General features: G+C 32.5%; 1 protein-coding gene across 2 annotated transcripts; it reads left to right on the top strand.

Moving 5' to 3' along the window:
- Window positions 1-13,755: 13,755 nt before the first annotated feature.
- On the top strand, window positions 13,756-15,062 carry LOC105158477 (uncharacterized). 2 transcript variants are annotated; one of them, XM_020692287.2, is made up of 2 exons: window positions 13,756-13,967; window positions 14,285-15,062. In XM_020692287.2, exon 2 carries the CDS (start codon window positions 14,286-14,288, stop codon window positions 14,754-14,756), a length of 471 nt encoding a protein of 156 aa, XP_020547946.1. In that variant the 5' UTR covers window positions 13,756-13,967; window position 14,285; the 3' UTR covers window positions 14,757-15,062. The 2 variants fall into 2 exon arrangements, with proteins under 2 accessions (XP_020547946.1, XP_011073563.1); XM_011075261.3 differs by having other exon boundaries at window positions 13,756-13,972.
- The last annotated feature ends 3,615 nt before the right edge of the window (window positions 15,063-18,677 follow it).

The raw sequence follows: 18,677 nt of genomic DNA, 5'->3' as shown, positions 1-18,677 counted from the left end.
ATTATTACAAAAAGAGGGAATATTGACCATGAAAAAAAGGGAAATAATTAGTATGCATATATATATAGATATAGATATATATATAGCCAATGTAATGCACTAGAGAAAATATGATTTTTCACTGTATATATTTAATAATTTTGGTTAAAAGTAAAAAGTCAAGGCGGAAAACAATTAACCATGGATACGCAACAGCTATTAGTCGTTGTTTTTGCAAGTGGGGCCTGCTACAATTAAAAACTGTAACAAATATTTTGACCATAGATATATAAAACCATAATCAATGTTGATTACCCGTGGTCAAAATTTAAGTTTTTGTATCGATTTTATTTTAACGTGGTAGATTGTATTGATTTAATATGGTTTTGAGCCATAGTGGTTTATAATGTACGTTAATTGTATTGATTTAATATGTTATATTTGTTAATTTAAAGGGTAAATATTATATCAAAAATAGTTTAGGGAAGCAAAATATATTTTATTATTAATATATTATTAATAACGTATAATATAAGAAACAATTTAATGCACAATTCTTGTCATGAATAATTATATTATGACAATTTTAAAATTGTCATTAATGTAACTGTTTTGCTGTATTCATATTTTTTTGCTGGTCGTCCGGTTTTTACGAGGGACCTTTTACGTAATATAAAATATGAATGTAGGTTGTATGTTTAATTAATCTAAATTATAATTTTTTTAATAATATATATAAAATTTAATTAATGGTGTCGGTATATTTTTTGGGGGGTTTCATATAATTTATCTCCCTATGATATTGTAAATGAGCCAATTACTTTCATATAAAAAAAATAAGGGTTAATTACATTTTGTCATCCGAACTTTGGCAGTTTTGCACTTTGGTATCTAAACTTTGTTTTGTGTCGACTTACCATCTCAACTTTACAAAATTTTACACTTTGTCATTTATAACTGTTTTTCAACCAAGTTTTTTGCCGAAAAAATATCACATGCAGTACACATGTGATATTTAAGGGTTGTGTCTATTTTTCACCTATGCACAATATGTGATGTTTTTCTGGCAGAAAAATCAACGAAAAGATGATCATATATATATATGGCAAAGTGCAAATTTCGCAAATTTGAGATGGTAAGTTGACACAAAAAAGGATTTTGATGGTGAAGTACAGAAACGGGCATAGTTCAAATGACAAAATATAATTTACCCAAAAAAATAGCAATTTATCTTCCCGTATTTTCTATAATGAAACAATTTACCTTCATATCTAAGGAGGTGAATGGAGGTAAATTGCTTTATTTTGAAAAATACAGGTGGATAAATTACTGCACTTTTAAAAATATAGAGAGATAAATTGTTATTTTTTTATGAAAGATAATTTGCTCGTTTAGAATATCACAAGAGTGTTGCTCGCATTTTTTTTAATTTTTTTTTTGTTTAAATATAAAAAACTTCAGCGATAATCATTGGCAGCAGTAGTTGAAGAGTTTAATTCATCCACTTGCAATAGGAGACAAATGGATGTGTACACACTTAAAAAGAAAGAGGAGGCTGAGGAAATTGCGGTTTGTAAGAAGTCAACTGAGGACAACAACCTTTGCATTACAAAACAAGATTTCATAGTGTTGTACTTGGAAAATTGTGCATGAGTTTCTTGTACATAATTACTGATATATTGACAATGTAGTGCACTCAAAAAAATATAATTTTTTATTATAATTAAAAGTAAAAATTTAGAGATCATATTAATTAACTACGATTGTATAACGATCATAAATTGTTGTTTCATTGTAGCAAATATTTTGGCCATAAATATATAAAATCATAACGAACGTTGATTAACTCTGGTCATAATTTAAGTTTTCACATCTATTTTTTGTTTGACTGTGGTACATAGGCTTAATTTAATACTTTTTTTTTTAAGTTTTAGTAATTTATAATGTACATAGAAAATAGTCAATTCTTTTTTTTAGTGGTGAATAACAAATATAATTGTCGGTATATTTTGTGTTTTCACGAAATTGTCATTATAAATGTGTTATATATATTATGTGTAACGACAACTTAATGCACAATTCTTGTTAATAGTAATTATATTAGGATTTAAATGCATTTTACACCCGTGTGTTATTTCGAATGTTAAAATAAACCCCTGTAATTGAAAAAGACAGCAAAAAACTCCCTTGTGATACTAAAAATGTAGCATAACGGGCTTTTTTTTCAATTAAATGACATAATTTCCCGCTTATTTAATACAATATTTGTTAATAGTTTTATATGTATAATAAATATTATATATATTATATTGTAAATATTTATGCATATAAAACGTTATAGGTGGGTGTAGCATTCAAATGGACGAAGGAGTTGCGATGGCAGTGTAAGGGATTTGTGCTAACATTCACAAGAAGAGTACTGAAAAAGAATGAATAGATGCATTGAAGAAAAACGAGAATATGTAGAATGGAACTTGTAGAACATTCTCTCACTCTATCTGCTTAAATAGCAAGAAAAGAAAAGAAACTAACCTCTTTTAACTAAAAAATTGAAATTAACGTATAGTGGAAAACGCAACACGACTTTAAATAAAAAAACACAGCAACTTCTTTTAGGTTTGTTCTGTTGCTTCAGGCTCTGCCAACTTCTTTAAGCTCTGTTTTGCTGCTTCAGGCTCAGCATCTTCAATAACTTCATCAGCCCCCTCGTAAGATGGGCGTGGATACAAGGCAACCATGCCTAACTTGGAAAGTAAATGAAGGAATGACGCACTAGACAGAGGCTTAGTGAAAATATCCGTAATTTGTTGTTTAGAAACTATATATGTTGGCTGAATCACACCTTCCTTATACTTATTTCTAACAATATGACAATCAATTTCTAATGTTTGGTCCTTTCATGAAACACTGGGTTGGTTGTGATGTGTAATGCTGCCTTTGTTGCCGCAGAAAAATGGGACTGGAGTATCAACGTTGACACTCAAGTTGTGAAGAAGATATATAACCCAAGTGATCTCATAAGTGGTTGTTGCCATGCTTCTGCAAATGACCTTGCCGCTATTGTCTGTTCCTTTGTCTTCCATAAAACCAGACTTACCCCCAAAAAGAAGCAAAATCCTGTTAATGATCTCCTTATGGCTGACAAGCTGCCCAATTTGCATAAGTAGGGAGTCGTCGGCCTTCTTTTAGAATAGGATCGGCGCCCCATACGGCGACTTAGAGGGCTTAATGATGCCGCTCTCAACCATGTCCTTCAGCTGCTTCCTAAGCTCCACAAGCTCATGTTGCGAGATCCTATACGGTGCCCTGGCGGGAAGCTTCATGCGAGGCACCAACTCAATGTCGTGATCCACTGCCCCCGTCAGCGGTAGCTTTCAAGGCAGCCATCTGGCATCACGTCCTCAAACTCCTTCAGCAACTTCTTTATTTCGCCAGGGATGGGCCCTGACGCCTCCTCAAGTTTCTCAAAGTGAAGAGTGCACAAGTAGGATGGCTCATTCCGCTTGTGCCCCTTCTCAAATGGCATAGCCGAAAAAATTTTCTCTCCTGTGCGCCCAGCCAATGTGGGGATGATACAAGGTTTGGGCCCAGTATAATCATTGAATCAACGTGCGGCAAAACCGCGGTACTTGTGTCTCGCAAAAATTCAATCCCAAGGATGAGTTTGAAGTCGTCCATCACCACGACAGAAAGATTGGTCTTGCCATCAAAAGGACCAATCTTAATCAGCACAATTCGGCCACACCAGTAATAGGTTGTGCAGCTGAGTTAATTGCCTTCACTCGCCCAATTCCCTTCTCCGGCACGAGCCCAAGTCTCTACTTTGGCTCTCGCAAGGTAGTTGTGAGAAGCTCCAATGTCAATCATGGCACAGATGGGTTTGCCATCAATCTTCACATCAATGAACGTCAACCATTTCTTCCTAGGATTCCGGGGCTATGCTTCTTCAGGATGGCTCCCAATAAGAGTCGGAGCACTCTTCCCCATCCGGGGTGGCATAGTCTTCTTTGCCGCCACCTGGGACAACGTGTTGCACCATTGGGAGATGGCACCCAAGTTGTCCTCGTCCTCCTTCGAATCATTTCCGCCACTCGCAGATGTTTGTGGCATCACAGTCTTTGCAGGCGACATCTTGTCGGTAAAGGTCAACAGAGCATTCAGTAATTGTTTCTTCGGGCAATCCCGATATCTATGCGGGCCATCGCATACGAAGCATCCGCTGATCTTCTACGGCGCCCACTGCTTGTTCTCCTGGGGCTTATTACTGCTCGAACTGCCCTGCAAACTATTCTGAGCATGGGACTTTCGATCTCGCCTCGCTCGGCTTATTCTGTATGGGGCCAGACGTCGTCTGCCTATCTCTCTGGTTCTTCAAGTTGAAATCTGTCAAGCGTTCGGCCGCTACCATAGTCGACCCCAAATTAGTCACCCGTTGGCGTTGCAGATCAAGACGCGCCCACGGTTTCAGGCCCTCCATGAAAGTAAAGAGCTTATCCTTCTTCGACATGTCTCGGATATCCAGCATCAGCACCGAGAAGGCTTTCACATAATCTCGCACGGAGCCTGTATGCTCCAACTTCCGCAATGCCCGCCTGGCATTGTAATCGATGTTCTTCAAGAAGAACTGCTCTCGAATCGCTTTCTGAAAAAGGGGCCAGGTATCCAGTCGCACCTGGTTACCCTAGATTTCAACATATTTGGTGTGCCACCACAGCTTGGCATCACCCGTCAGATACATTGTTGCAGTCGACACCTTCCTCGCCTCATCTTCCATATTTGCCACAAGGAAGTATTGCTCCATGTCGAAAACAAAGTTCTAGACCTCCTTCGTGTCACGAGCACCACCACAAGCATTCGATTCAGGAATCCGAAGTCTAGCACTAGGATCATGAGCAACAACAGGGGCGTTACTCACTGCATGTTGCAGCAGACCAATCTAAATAGACATCTGCTCCATCTCATGCCGCATACTTGCAATGCTACTGCCTCCGAAGGCACTAGCCATCTCTTGGACCACCTGATGATATTCATCCCGCTCGGAATTCAGCACCGTGATCTCAATTTCTAGGGAAAAGGCCTTCTCCTCCAAATTCATCACCAATTCAGTCAACCAGGAGTTTTTGTCCTCTAGGTTTACGGCTCGCTCGGGCTCTCAGCATCTTGGCCCACTATTCTCGCAGCAGAATTTGCTTGGGTCACAGCAATCCACATCGGCCCCATAAAAGCATCGAGGCTCTGATACCACTTCTCATGAGGCACCTTCCGCAATGTGGAGAAAGGGGCACCGTGTGGCTAGCAGTCTGCAGTAAATGACTACTTCTGCCAATAGTAACACCACAATCGAACTCCCGCTAACACTAGCACAACACGCCAACGGGAATAGCAACACAGATCGCGACAGCAGCAACAACAATAAGTAAGGTGCAGTAAGAAAGCAATAAATTGAGCACGAGATTCAGAATGTGGATTTCATTGACTAGCAAATTGCATATACATTGTATAAACGATGCTAGAGCAAGGGGATCGCCTTGAGGGGGACACTAGCACGCAACACTACACCAAACTTCGAGAACTCATTCCCCCCTATAATAGGTTTAAAAAGATTTTTTCTATTGACAACAGTAGATACAAAGAAAGTTGAACATCGCACCTCAGGAAGTATAACGTCCCCCTGAGCAAGCAAAAGTATTTACAAGCGTATAACATGTACAAGACAAAAGACCTACGCCTAAAACTCTAAGATTGCAGAAACCAGCATCTGTCAGTGAAGGTTGTTGCTCGGCTGAGTTGAGCGATTGCGTGGCGGAATGTGTGTCAAGGGTGCCGAGTGCACGGGCGGCCCTTAACACCGGGTCCAGGCCGTGTCTCAGGTTCATAGAGACCCGCCCCAGACTCGACCGGATAATATATATATAATATAATATAATATGTATGCATATAATATATATATATATATTTTTACTTTGGAGGCATTGATGTGTTCTCGTCGTTGATTGTGGAATGAGGTAGATGGTAAGTAAAATTTTAATTATATTTTTTTACTTTATTTTGGTAGAATAAATATTAAGAAAATATTATATTTTTTATTTGTTTATTGTTAGGTACTTTTTCAACAATTGAAGAATTGAAAAATTGTCCAAACAATTCTTGACGAGGAAGAAGATGAATGATAATGTTGTATTTATTTTCATTTGAGAAATTATTTTTGGATTTGAATATTTGAGGAACAAATTTATTTATAACAGATATGTTGAACTTTTTTTATATTTTCACTACAAATGAAAAATTAAAACATAACCGAGTCCACCGAATTAGACCCATCCCGACGGGCTTTGTACTGGAGCGGGTGGGGGCGGGGTGGGGTGTAAAAAAAAACCGAGGCGGGGGGGTCCCGAGTCCGTCCTGAGGTTGGTGTGGTGGGTCCCTGATCCACCCAAACACACCCCATTGCCACCCCTAATTGATCTCTGAGTCTCTGACCACGAAGTCCTAGGTCATTTAGAGATTGCCCAACTTACATGATAGATAATATATATATATATATATATACATATATTATTAATTAATTATAACTATTTAATTTGTATTTTTTAATGATTCAGGAATAATATAATTAAATAATATAACAAATAGAATATCAAAATTCTAAATTATTGAATATGTAAAAAGTGTAAATTTGATTATACTGAAATTATTCAAATTATTTGAAAACTCCAATATCAATTTTGAATATACAATTCTAAAATAAATTAAAATTAATAAATTTGAATTAAATTTATTATTAATAAAAATAAAATAATAAAAAATAAAGTTAAATTTATTTACCAAAAAAAAAATTAAAGCAACTAAAAACACCTTTCAATGTGCTTCTAGCTTTTGACCTAAAAATATATTTTTTTAGTAATTTTAGTAGTAGAAGCTGTCATTTCAAATGTTTCAAAAATACTCTTCTGAAACAGAAAGATAAAAAAGTTTTTTGAAACACTAAAAGGAATTAAAATTCAAGAAATGTATAATAAATTTTATCTAACTATAATATGATTTACGTGGCAGTGTTCTCTAACATGGAGAGGCCATGTAAACTCTCTCTTTTTTCTCGAGCGTTACAAGGTCTGATCGTGTAGGGCAGTACAGTCGTATTCTCTAATTCATTAATTTTACCATCTATAAAATCCTGTAAAAATTTATAAAAATTATGAACTAAAATCATAGCACACAAAAATTAGGGATAGAAAACGAATAAAAGAAAATGTATAGAGAACAAAAATGTATTACTCAATCCAAAATATATGTTATTAGATTTAGATCCAAACCCATTAACAAAAATAGGGATTTCAAAGCTTGTTGGGTCATTCTCCTAAAACCACCTGAAGTCCAATTATGGTTCGGCTGATAATGGGCTGAAGGCCCGACTGTCACTTGGGCCTAAGCCCAAATGACCCAAGCGGCGCACTCAAGCCTAGGGCTCACGTTGAGCCGAGCCGGCTCGCATTTGAGTTCGACTTCAGCTCGAGCTCAAGCTCTATATTTCATGTTCGTGAGCTCGTGAGCAGCCCTTCTTTTTAATTTTTTAAATATTATTTAAGTGCATATTTAATATTATATCAAGTTTATATCAAAATTCACCATATATTAGAATTATTAATTTTATTTTAATTTTATATAATGATGAATACAGTATTTTTATTTATATTATTTAAGAATAAGCTTAAGCAACAATTTAGTAAGGTTTTGATACTTTTTTTGTAAATAAGTATTAAAAATCACCATTCATTAGAATTATTAGTTAATATCTCATATTTAGTTTTAGATTACATTAAAATATGATATTTGGTTTATATTAAAAACAAGCTTAATAGGCAATTTAGTATGTTTTGATAATTATTTTGTAAATAAATAAATATAATGTATATAAATTTTATCGTTACAATTTCAATCCATTACAACAAAATGCAATTATCACTATATATTAAAATTATTAGTCCATATCTCATATTTTAGTTTAAATGATTTTGAAATATGGCTTTTTTAGTCTATATTATCTAAAAAAAACTTAATCAATAATTCTGTACATTTTGATAATATCTTTTAAATAAATATTTAGTGTAATGCATATAAATTTTGTCGTTATAATTTCAATATCCACTACAACAAAATTTATTTTAATTTTAGATGATATTACAATAAGGTCTGTTAATTTATATTATCTAAAAACAAGCTTAATCAACAATTTAATACGTTTCGATATTTTTTTCTAAATACATATTTCATATAATGCATATAAATTTTATCGTTACAATTTCAATCAAGTACAAAAAAATGCATTTATTTTTTAAATTCATCATATATTAGAATTGTTAGTTAATATATCATATTTTAATTTTAAATAATATTATAATATGATATTTTAGTTTATATTATCTAAAAATAAGCTTAATCAACAATGTAATACATTTTGATTTCCTGTGCACTAAAATATATTTGTTATCAGTCTAGAAACAAGCCTAATATTTCCGATCTCGAGTTTAAAATATTTCAAGTTTTTCTATTTTGTTGATATTTTAATAAATAAATATATATATATATATAAATACATATACAATATTATGTCACATAAATATAAAAAATATTTCAGAATAATGACCTTATAGAATAAAAAAGAAAAATACGCTAACTTGATTAAATGGAAGCACCCCAATTTTAATATTTTATTCATAAATTTGAGGTTATAGATTCGAAATAGGAGCGTTCAGTTTGGCAAATCAAATTGAATCGAAATTCTATGCTGAAATCGAATTAAAAAGGATCGATTTAACTGAATCTATTTCGATTTTTCTCTATTTTAAATCGAAAAAACTAATTTATTTAAATAATTAATTAAAAAAATTAGTTACTCAATTTAGTACGATTAACTGAACAAGGATAATTTATAAACCAAAATAATCGATTTTTTTAAAAAATAACCAAAAACCGAATTGAATTTTCGATTCGATTACCGCTATGAGCCGAAAATTCAGTTTAGTCGGTTTTCGGCCGAAAAATTAAATTTTGAACACCTCTTGTTTGAGTTCCATTAGATATACAAGATATCTGTTTCATTTTGTACGAATATTCGTCACATTTTATATGAATTATTATAATTTATTTATTATTTTTACAATTTATCGAGTAATTGAAACAGAAAAATGTCATATGTCAACATCAACTAATAAATTATAGTTTGAAAAAGTGCGATATTCGATGCATGAAGATGATGATGTATTTGAAATAATTACTCTTCGGATCAGAAAGTCAAGAGCTATTAATTTCCATTTGTATGCTACTTGTGATACATGAATTTCCTTGGTATGTGTCATCCCATTAGATCCGGGAAAAAAACAGCTAAAAATTAAACAAATCAAATCCAAAACATTGTATCACATTATCATAAATATTTAGTGATGATTAATGGTGGAGAATGCTGAATGCGAAATTAAAATATAAAATTTAATTAATAAATTTATTTAGATCAGATTGTGTTATATTATTATATGGCAACCTAGTAATACGAGAATAATAGTTGATGACGACAATCATCATCCAATCGTGTCTTGTTAACCTAGCGAGTGTTAATTGCAACTGGAGATGTCTAGCAACAACATTTTTCCAACTTGTGTAAATAAACATCCCCATTTCAATTCATTCACCATCAGATTCAGAATCGAATTCCAGCATTATTAACAGTAACGGCCTTCTTGTGTTTATGATTGAAAGTTTCAAGATACTTGTTTTTTTGTTCGAAATTTCTTAAAATTTGTAGTCCTACTATTTTGAGATAATGACAATCAGTGTATCTTAGATGACAAATTGCCATCAGTATTAACACCAGTGCTACGCAATATTGTCTTAAAGACAAAAATAGTCTGATTATTGTCTTGAATTCATTAATACACAACAACTACATAAATGTTCATGTGTTAGTTGATGACCTTGTTTTTGTGTGTTATAGTTGATCTGCAAAATCTATTTCTTTCTTACTGGTTAAATGGGAAGATTACCTTCATTGGTCACATATAGTTAAGACTTTTCTCAAGGGATAAAAACTTAATCTATTAGGAAGCGGTCCAGCTGTTAATGATCCTAAGTTTGCAACTTGGGAAGAAGAGTACTCAATGATCATATCTTGACTTTGGAATTCAATGGAGCTAGAGATTAGAGGAGCATACACGTTCAACTTCTAAGGAGACCTAGATGTTGTATCTTGGTCATATTCTAAAGTAAATGATGTCTTTCTGATTTATGAGATTAAGACCAGAATATCATCCACCAAGCAAGATACATGTTCTGTCATTGAGTATGATAATCTAATGAAGAGTCTTTGGCTTGAATTGGACTACTATCAGAATATTAGTATGAAATGCGCTACCGATAGTCTGAAGCTTCAAAAACTTGTGGAAACGGAAAAAACTTTTAAGTTTTTGGCAAGACTAAATGTTGATTTTCACCAAATTCAAGTTCAACTACTTGGCTGAGAAACTGTAGCATCTTTAAATGACACTTTCTCAGTCAATCGAGCAGAGGAAAGTCGTAGAATGGTGATGTTGGAGCCTAAGGCTACTGAAGGCTCAACATTCATGTCCATGAAATCCAACAAGAGAGACTCTAGAAACCAACAACAAAACTTTAATTTGGACTCTCCAATAGCTAAAAATCGAGATGTGCTTTGGTGTTCTTTCTGTAAGAAGTCAAACCATACCAATGAGACATGTTGGAAGCTATATGGGAAGCCTCCAAGAACAAGAAAAAAAGGTGCTTGGAAGGAAGGTTAGGCAAAGGCCTTCTTTACTGATTCTGGCAACTCTGAGGGTCAAGACCAATCTAGATCACACATAAACTTAGCAAAGAAGAGATTGAGTGCTCAAGGAGCATCATGAATTCCCTAGAAGGTTCTGATGGATTATCATGTTCATTGGCTCAAATAGGTAAATTTTTTAATTCTCATGCTCATAATGCCTCATTTACCCTTCCAAGTAGTTAATGGGTAGTTGATTCAAAAGCTACAGACTATATGACTACTTCCCATTATTCTTTTATTACTTATAACCTTGTCCTGCTAATCGAAAAGTCAAAGTTATAGAAGGATTTCTTGCTATGGTTACAGGTAAGGGAACCATCCCTTTATTTACTGATTTTTTCCTAAAAAGTGTGTTGCATGTTCCTTGATTATCTGCTAGTCTCTTGTCCATAAAAAAATATTACAAAAAGGTCCCATCTCTCATTCCCATTGGGAACCGGCTATTCCCACTTCTTAGAAAGAAGGGTTGAATCGTCGTGCAACTTTTTACCCTACTTATTTCATGATGGGATTACAGGGAAGATGAATGGGCTTGTTAAGGAAAAATGACTACATTCTGGGTAAATGAGGTGTTATGTTTCTTGTTTGTGTTAACATTAATTATCAACAATCACAAAGTACATCGTACAAAGTTGGAACCTCAAAACTTGTTTAATTTGAAGACAAAATTGCCTAACTTCTGCATTGTCATTTTCTCCTTTTTTTTTTTTTTTTTTTTTTTTTATGAACATGGAGGAGAGGAAAATGACCATGTCAAGGAACACGACTCTCATGCTGTTGCTGGCGACGCTCGTTTTTACGAGTCATCTATATTTTTGAACTGCCCAAAGCGTGTTCCACTTGATTTTTTCAAACATGATCGTGTTCAGCTCTGTTTGAATTTCTTTCCAAAAGAAGCACAACTTAGCTAAAACAACATGGTTTGGTCGTGTTATACACTATTTTCTAAGCCGAAGAAAGAAATTTGGGGACCAGCCCTCAGAACCCCCACCTTCAAGCAGGGATTGTCCCACTGGACATGTTAAAAATTTGTTCACACAAAAAGTCATGTCTGCAAAAAATAATTGCGGGATAAGAGAAATACGGACAAATAAATTTTATTGATTTAAATGAAAAAAATGGCTACGTCTATGTAAAAAAAATAATTCCCTGATTCTTCACTTCGAGTTTCGATCCAAGGAATTGAAGCTTGTTCTTGAATATGGATGTGTAGTTTCGTCTAAATTTGTAGAGCAAACTATGTGCCATCTTGAAATTTGGTATCAAGGCTGAAGAATTTGATGCCAAGAAAGATGTAAAACCTTCGCGATTGCAGAGCTTTGTCGTGGCATAGAGCTTTTGAATTTGAGTCTTTTGATTTATTGTATACGTGTAACCTTGTGTTGTATAGAATTGAATTGTGTGGAATGTTGTATGCTGGAGACCTCTTTAGATAGCCATGAGCTGGGCTCACATCTATTGGATCCATAAGCTTTGATATGGACCCATCAGCTATCGGGTTATACTTTAACACGTTTTAGCCCGATTAGCCAATCCAAAAAGTATATTTGTATTCATATTAGATCGATCCTTCCCAACTCGTAAGGCCCAAATTTGATGTGGACCTTTGAATTTATGGTTATAAAAATATAAAACACCCAATTTTATGATGAATTTTTAATTTCAAACTCAATTATTAATTAATTTATTTTATTTTTTAATTAATAATTTATTTTAAACTTTTGATTCAATAGTATTGTAGGTAATAATCAATTTCTTTTGTAGAGACAAATTCATAATTTTCGAACAATTAATTAATTTAATGTAGTTGTTCTACCAGCCCCGAGATATTATTCGGGCCATTATCAAATTAAGTTACATATAAAATAGTGTATTGACATCTCATATCATACCATGATAACAAAAAAATACGTCAACTTTATATTATTTTGCATAAAATTTGATAATTTGTACATAATTTTGATATTATTAAATGAGATTTGATATTACTATATAAAAGAATCATATAATTTTTCAGTCCCAATAACTAAATAATATGTAAGTAGATCACATCTTATTACATGCGCATTGATTTAATCATCCATAATTAGAAAAAAAGAGTACCAAATGCAGCTGAGAATGTGTCAATTACCTAAATACCCTCACATGGATTTTCACCAAAGCTGAGCTTGCAATTAAACAGAGTAAAAATGTAATTTTCTAAGATGTTTAACCCCTTTTTAAATAATTGGTTCTGGAATTAAATTTTATTAAAATCATATGTAAAGTCGCAATTTGTAGCTTTTAGCTTGTCATAATTGTTTTTCATTTGATTGTCCATTTTGTCTGGACAGTGGCATATTTGGTTATAAAATATTTTATTATGTGAGATCGAATTTTGAATAATTGACTTAAAAAAAATGATTATGACGTATGGATTCACAATTTTCTAATTAATTATATAAATACAGGTTGTAGCTAAATTTCAAAATTTATCTCATTTTTAAAGTTAAAGACGGAATTAAAAATTTACTTAGCTGGCGTAATGGGTAATTAGATTAAACGGACAGAAGTGCATTAGTACTCGAAACACAAGATTTGCCTGCTCGATCACTGAGGCAAACAGACAAGAAATAATGTTTTAATTTCTTTATTAACTTTAAAAAATAATAATTTTGGAATTTAATTACAATGCGTATAGTCAATCATAGAACATATAAATTTAAAGGTGATTATTTCTTCTAAAATGAATTATTTCAAAATCAATTTTTCATAAATGAATTATTGGATGATCAATTATGCAACCGTAAACTGTTATAGCCATTTCACTAATACATTTTTACAATATAAAGAGAACAGGTGGAGCAAAACGTTATCCGATGGCAGTTCAGTAAATATTTCTAAAAACAGAGGGCATAACATCGGCCATCTGCTATAAAATCCACAATGCTCCCTCCCCAACAACTCCTTTCTCCATCCCCATTCCTCCCTCTCTCTCTCTCTCTATATGTATATATATATAAAATCTCGTTCCTCTCATCTGCAGCACTCCTCTCTCTCTCTCTCTCTCTCTCTCTCTCTCTTCAGCCACCGCCCACGGCGAAGCCCGCCGCCGCCTCCGCTCCAGATCCGCCGCCCGGAGATTTATAATTTCCGATAATCCCATTCTCCATCCGTTCAGTAAAATTTCTCTCGAATTCTTAAATAATTCTCTACGCCTTATATAAATAAAATCCAACTCCCCTTTTTTTTGTCAATTTTTTGGGTGAAAAATGGATATTTTTCAGCTCTATTTGCGCTTCTGATTCCTCAAGTTTTACGCTTTTCGTCTTTTTTATTTTTTTGTTATTTTGGTTAAACAATTTGCAGTATAATTTAGTTTAATTTTTCTCTGTCGTTTTCACTGAAATGACGGTTTTGTCCTTTTGCTGACGCGGCGTCCAATTTCACTTTTTTTTTTTTTTGTTTCCCTGAAATAAAATCAACGGCCAGGATGAGTTACCAATCTCGCAGATTAGTGATGCCAGGGGCGTCAAGGAAGCGGAAAGAGATGGAGGCCTTTTATTCTTCCACGTTGTCAAAGCCGTTAGTTCCGCCAACGGCCGTCAGTCGTGCCGTTAGTTGGACGAACCCAGCTACGACGTCGTGTAAAGGAGCAGAGCAGCAAGCGGTGTCGTCTAACCGCCTTTTAGCTGGCTACATGGCTTACGAGTTTTTAACAAAGGGAACGCTGTTAGGGCAGAAGTTTGACCCGGCTCGAGCCGGTGCTGTGCCGGTGAGCTTAGCTGAGTCGAAGAGAAGTAGGCTTAGCCTGAGTCATAACCAACCGTGTACGGAAGGCGAGCCGAACGGGAAGTCGAAGCCGCAGGGCTATGCTGAGGTGGCACAACTGCTGAGGAGCGAAGGGGCCCACATACCCGGAGTAGTCAACCCCACGCAATTAGCCAGGTGGATTCATATGTAGACTTGTGACACGTGGATCAATTTCTTTCGCTGCTGAAATGGTGGTCCATGTGATATTCGTGTAGCCGACCCTCATAGATTTCTCCCCGGTCCTCATGTGATGTATCGACAAACGTAGGTGCAGCTCAAACCCCTTCTCTCTCTCTCACACACACACACACACACATTGTCTTCTCTTAATCCTTGCGAATTAAGTCTGTCAATGCTTTTCCATCATTTCTTTTCTTTTTTTACGGTACTGAGATAACTCTATTTTTCTATTTCTTGCAACACTGGTGGGAGGAAAAGACTCGATTTTTATTCTAAATTTTATTTAGTGCAAATTACAACGAGCCCTTCTCAAATTTATGATAATTTTAAATATTTTTTCGATATTTAAAATTTATAAATACCCCAATAAGGTTATAACTAACTAGCAAATAATTCTTTGTGTCAACTAATTGTAGGGTATTTATTAGGATCTTTATAAATTGCACGAATATTTGTAATTTTTTAAGTAATAAGGAGGTATATATAATTTAGACAAATCTCAGTAGAGCCCTTGTAATTTACTTTTTTATTTAATATATAAACACTCCATATGTAAATAATTTTCTTCAATTAAAAAAAATACATAACTTTCATATAGATGATGAAGTCTATATATTAAATGGAAATAAATATATAATAGCATGATTTAGAATAAGAAATTTGGTAGATTAAAACTTTGGAGGTTGTAAGTAGACTTGTAAATTATATCGAGAGTCGAGTCAAATATATCATTATTTAATTTTTTTATGAATTACTATTGGGTTTTAAAATTTGTGCTTGAATTTGATTTGATTGTTGATTTAATTAAACTCAAACGAACTTTAATTGATCAAACAAAAATCGAGTTTGAGTAATTGATAACTTTAAGTATTTTTTTTTTTTTCCACTAGGATAGGAGTTTCAACGTTTTTGGTCCTTTGTTTTACGGAATTATCAAACTAGTTCCAAAATTATGAAAATTTAACACATTTTATCCTCTATTTTATGGGATTTTAAAATAACCCCAAATTGAGATAACTCGACCTACTATTTTATTGAATTTATTGAATTAAAATGTGTCCAGTTTTTCAAATTATTGGACCATTTTGAAAATCAAGTAGAGTATAAGATTAAATACATCGAGTTTTTTTTATTTTGATACTATTTTAATAATCTCTAAAGCAGAGGACAAAAAATATTGAATTTCTTTTTTATGGGGCTAAAAATTTAATTCCATCCAAACTTTTACTTAATTTGATTTATTCAATTTAAAGAATTTAGTTCCAACGAGTTTTTGTTTATTAATTTTTACCGAGTATTAAATAATTTAGTTAACTTTTCACCAGTAGTTGTCTGTTGGGTTATGAATACGTGCATGAATGTGGGAGTATGCGTAAACTGTGAATACGTGCATGGATTTGCATGGGAAACAAAGTGCACGTAATACTCACATATATATATATGTATATACATATATACGGCCTCACTCAATGCACATCGTATGACTGTTCTACTAATAGGTCTGTTTGCAACGCAATTTTGGTGGGAAATTGGATGGATATATAATTAATATCTTATTTTCTATATATTTGAACATATAAAGCTGAAAAATACGTGTATCGTATACTAATTACGCAGCGGTTTTTACACTGTGTTTGGATTAATTAATACGGAGGTGGAAAATTTTGACCGACTAATATAGCTAGTAATTATGAATTTATTTGGATAATTTTAATTATGTTTTTTTGGTATGTCGATGAGTTTCAAATTCTTTTGATTTGAAATCAATTTCCTAAATTATTCGGTCAAATTCAAATCATTTCATCTAAAAATAGGCTTAAACTCTTTTGTGTATTGGGGCGAAAATAGGTGTACTAAAAAAAATAAAAGTAAAATGGGACGTATAAGAAAAAATTAGTGTTTGATTAGAAAGAATAGACGACGAAAAACTAAAATTAGATGTATATAAAAATTATCTGAAATTTAATTTTATTTTCGTCAAAAATTGAAAGAAAAAGTGACTTATAATACCAAAGCCACAAAGTCAGAAAAAAAGTTCATATTTTACTAGTACAAAATGATTAGAAATTGTTCTTAATAAAATTTTAAAAATTATTCTTTCATTCTCAATCTATTTTTCTTGTACCGAACAAGGAGAAGTATTTGATATTTACTCTTCTTTTAATCATACAAAATAATTTAAAGAAAAAACTATTACTCTTTCCCCTTTCACTTTCCCTCTATTTTCTCTCACTGAACCAAACAAACCCTAAGTATAGAGCTAACAATAATGTTGTTCGAGCTAGAGGTGATCCACCGATCAAGAAAATCAAGGCCAGTTATTGGATTGAATTTTTTATTTTAAATCATGTTGCTTCTTTTACTTATTTAAAATATATACGGCACGTATATAAAACTTTGTCCTAAACACTTGTAGCGTGTAGGCATGCTCTATATATTGCATGAGGTTGTCTGGAAATCGATCAATTAATTTTAGCGTTTCAATACTCTCTATCTCAGCAGTCATGACTTTGTTGGTTGTCTGAAACAACTTATAAAATTTGAGAGCTTATAAAATACTATAAAGTGTTTGGTAATTTTTTTAAAAAAAGATCGTATAAGCTCTAAAAACAAGAAGTCGGGAGCGTATAAGCTCTTTGAAAAAAAATAATAATGAGTTGTCAATTTATGTTTAAAATCTTAACAAATTTCTTCAAATTAATTATAAAGTTATTGTTACTAACATCTTATAATTAAACTACATAATTTTATTTTATCCAAACATTATATGAACTTTTATAAGTTCTAAAAATATCTTATAAGATCTATGAGTTTATAAGATCTTTTAAATAAATATAGCCAAATTAAAGTGTTCATTTCAGTTAACCAAATCAAAAGATCGAGTAATCAAAATGGCGTACCGAGTACAGAATCGAAGGCTTGGTTAACCGAAATTTCGATACGTCGAAATGTATTTATGTTCCTTTCGATTTTGTACTGAATTAACCAAAAATTAAAAAAAATTATAATTTAATGTTAATTTGTTAGTTGTAAGTTATTTGTTAATCGATAATCATATTCAATTAAGTATGTATTAATCATAAAATTATTTTGTTTTGTTATAAATACAAATATTAAGATACTTTATATTTATGTATTATTCTTTTTTATTATATTTAGGGTAATTTACAATGACCTTCCCTGAGGTTTGTTATAATTACAAATACCCTTTATTGTTTGAAAAATTACAAATGTCTCCTAATGTTTGATGAAATTATGTAATCATTGGATGGAGGTATGAAATTGCCAGTTTTTTCCTTACTATATATTTTTTTTATTTTTTAAAAAAAATTAAAAACTTAAAAAATCAAAACGGGGTGGATGAAATTTTTTAAAAAATATTTACTTAGTCCATAAAAAATATATTTTTTTAAATATAAATAAAGCTATAATTTTTAATCCACAATGACATTTTGGTTCGTTCACCACAAAAAATGAATGAAAACCTGATGGATTGGGTTAATTATTTAGACGACGTTAAAATTAGGGATATTAATAATTTCTCAAACAATAAAGAGGTATTCGTAATTATATTAAATTTTAAAAAAAATTATTATATTTACCTTTATATTTATATATATGTATATATATATATATATATATCTTAAAGTTCGATATTCAATTCAGTTCCAATGAATCAAAACAAAAAAAAATTAAAATCCAACTGAATACTAAAAAAAAAAAGAATATCAATCCAAACTTTCAATTCGATTGGTTAATTGCAAATTACATCCAACACCCTCAAGTTTGAAATTTTAAACACAATAAAATTCACAAGAATGAATAAAAAATGTATGTTCCATAACTCTTTGAATTATACTTAATTTTCTGGAAGTGTCCTAAGGAGTTTGGA

The sequence above is a fragment of the Sesamum indicum genome, linkage group LG3 (genome assembly GCF_026168435.1).
Source record: "Sesamum indicum cultivar Baizhima isolate 11 linkage group LG3, ASM2616843v1, whole genome shotgun sequence".
In the NCBI taxonomy this organism is placed as follows: Eukaryota; Viridiplantae; Streptophyta; class Magnoliopsida; order Lamiales; family Pedaliaceae; genus Sesamum; species Sesamum indicum.
This window is presented reverse-complemented; position numbering and strand designations above follow the sequence as displayed.

Coding starts and splice junctions, on each gene's coding strand:
- LOC105158477 (XM_020692287.2), top strand. CDS start 14,286: ATGAGTTACCAATCTCGCAGATTAGTGATGCCAGGGGCGTCAAGGAAG.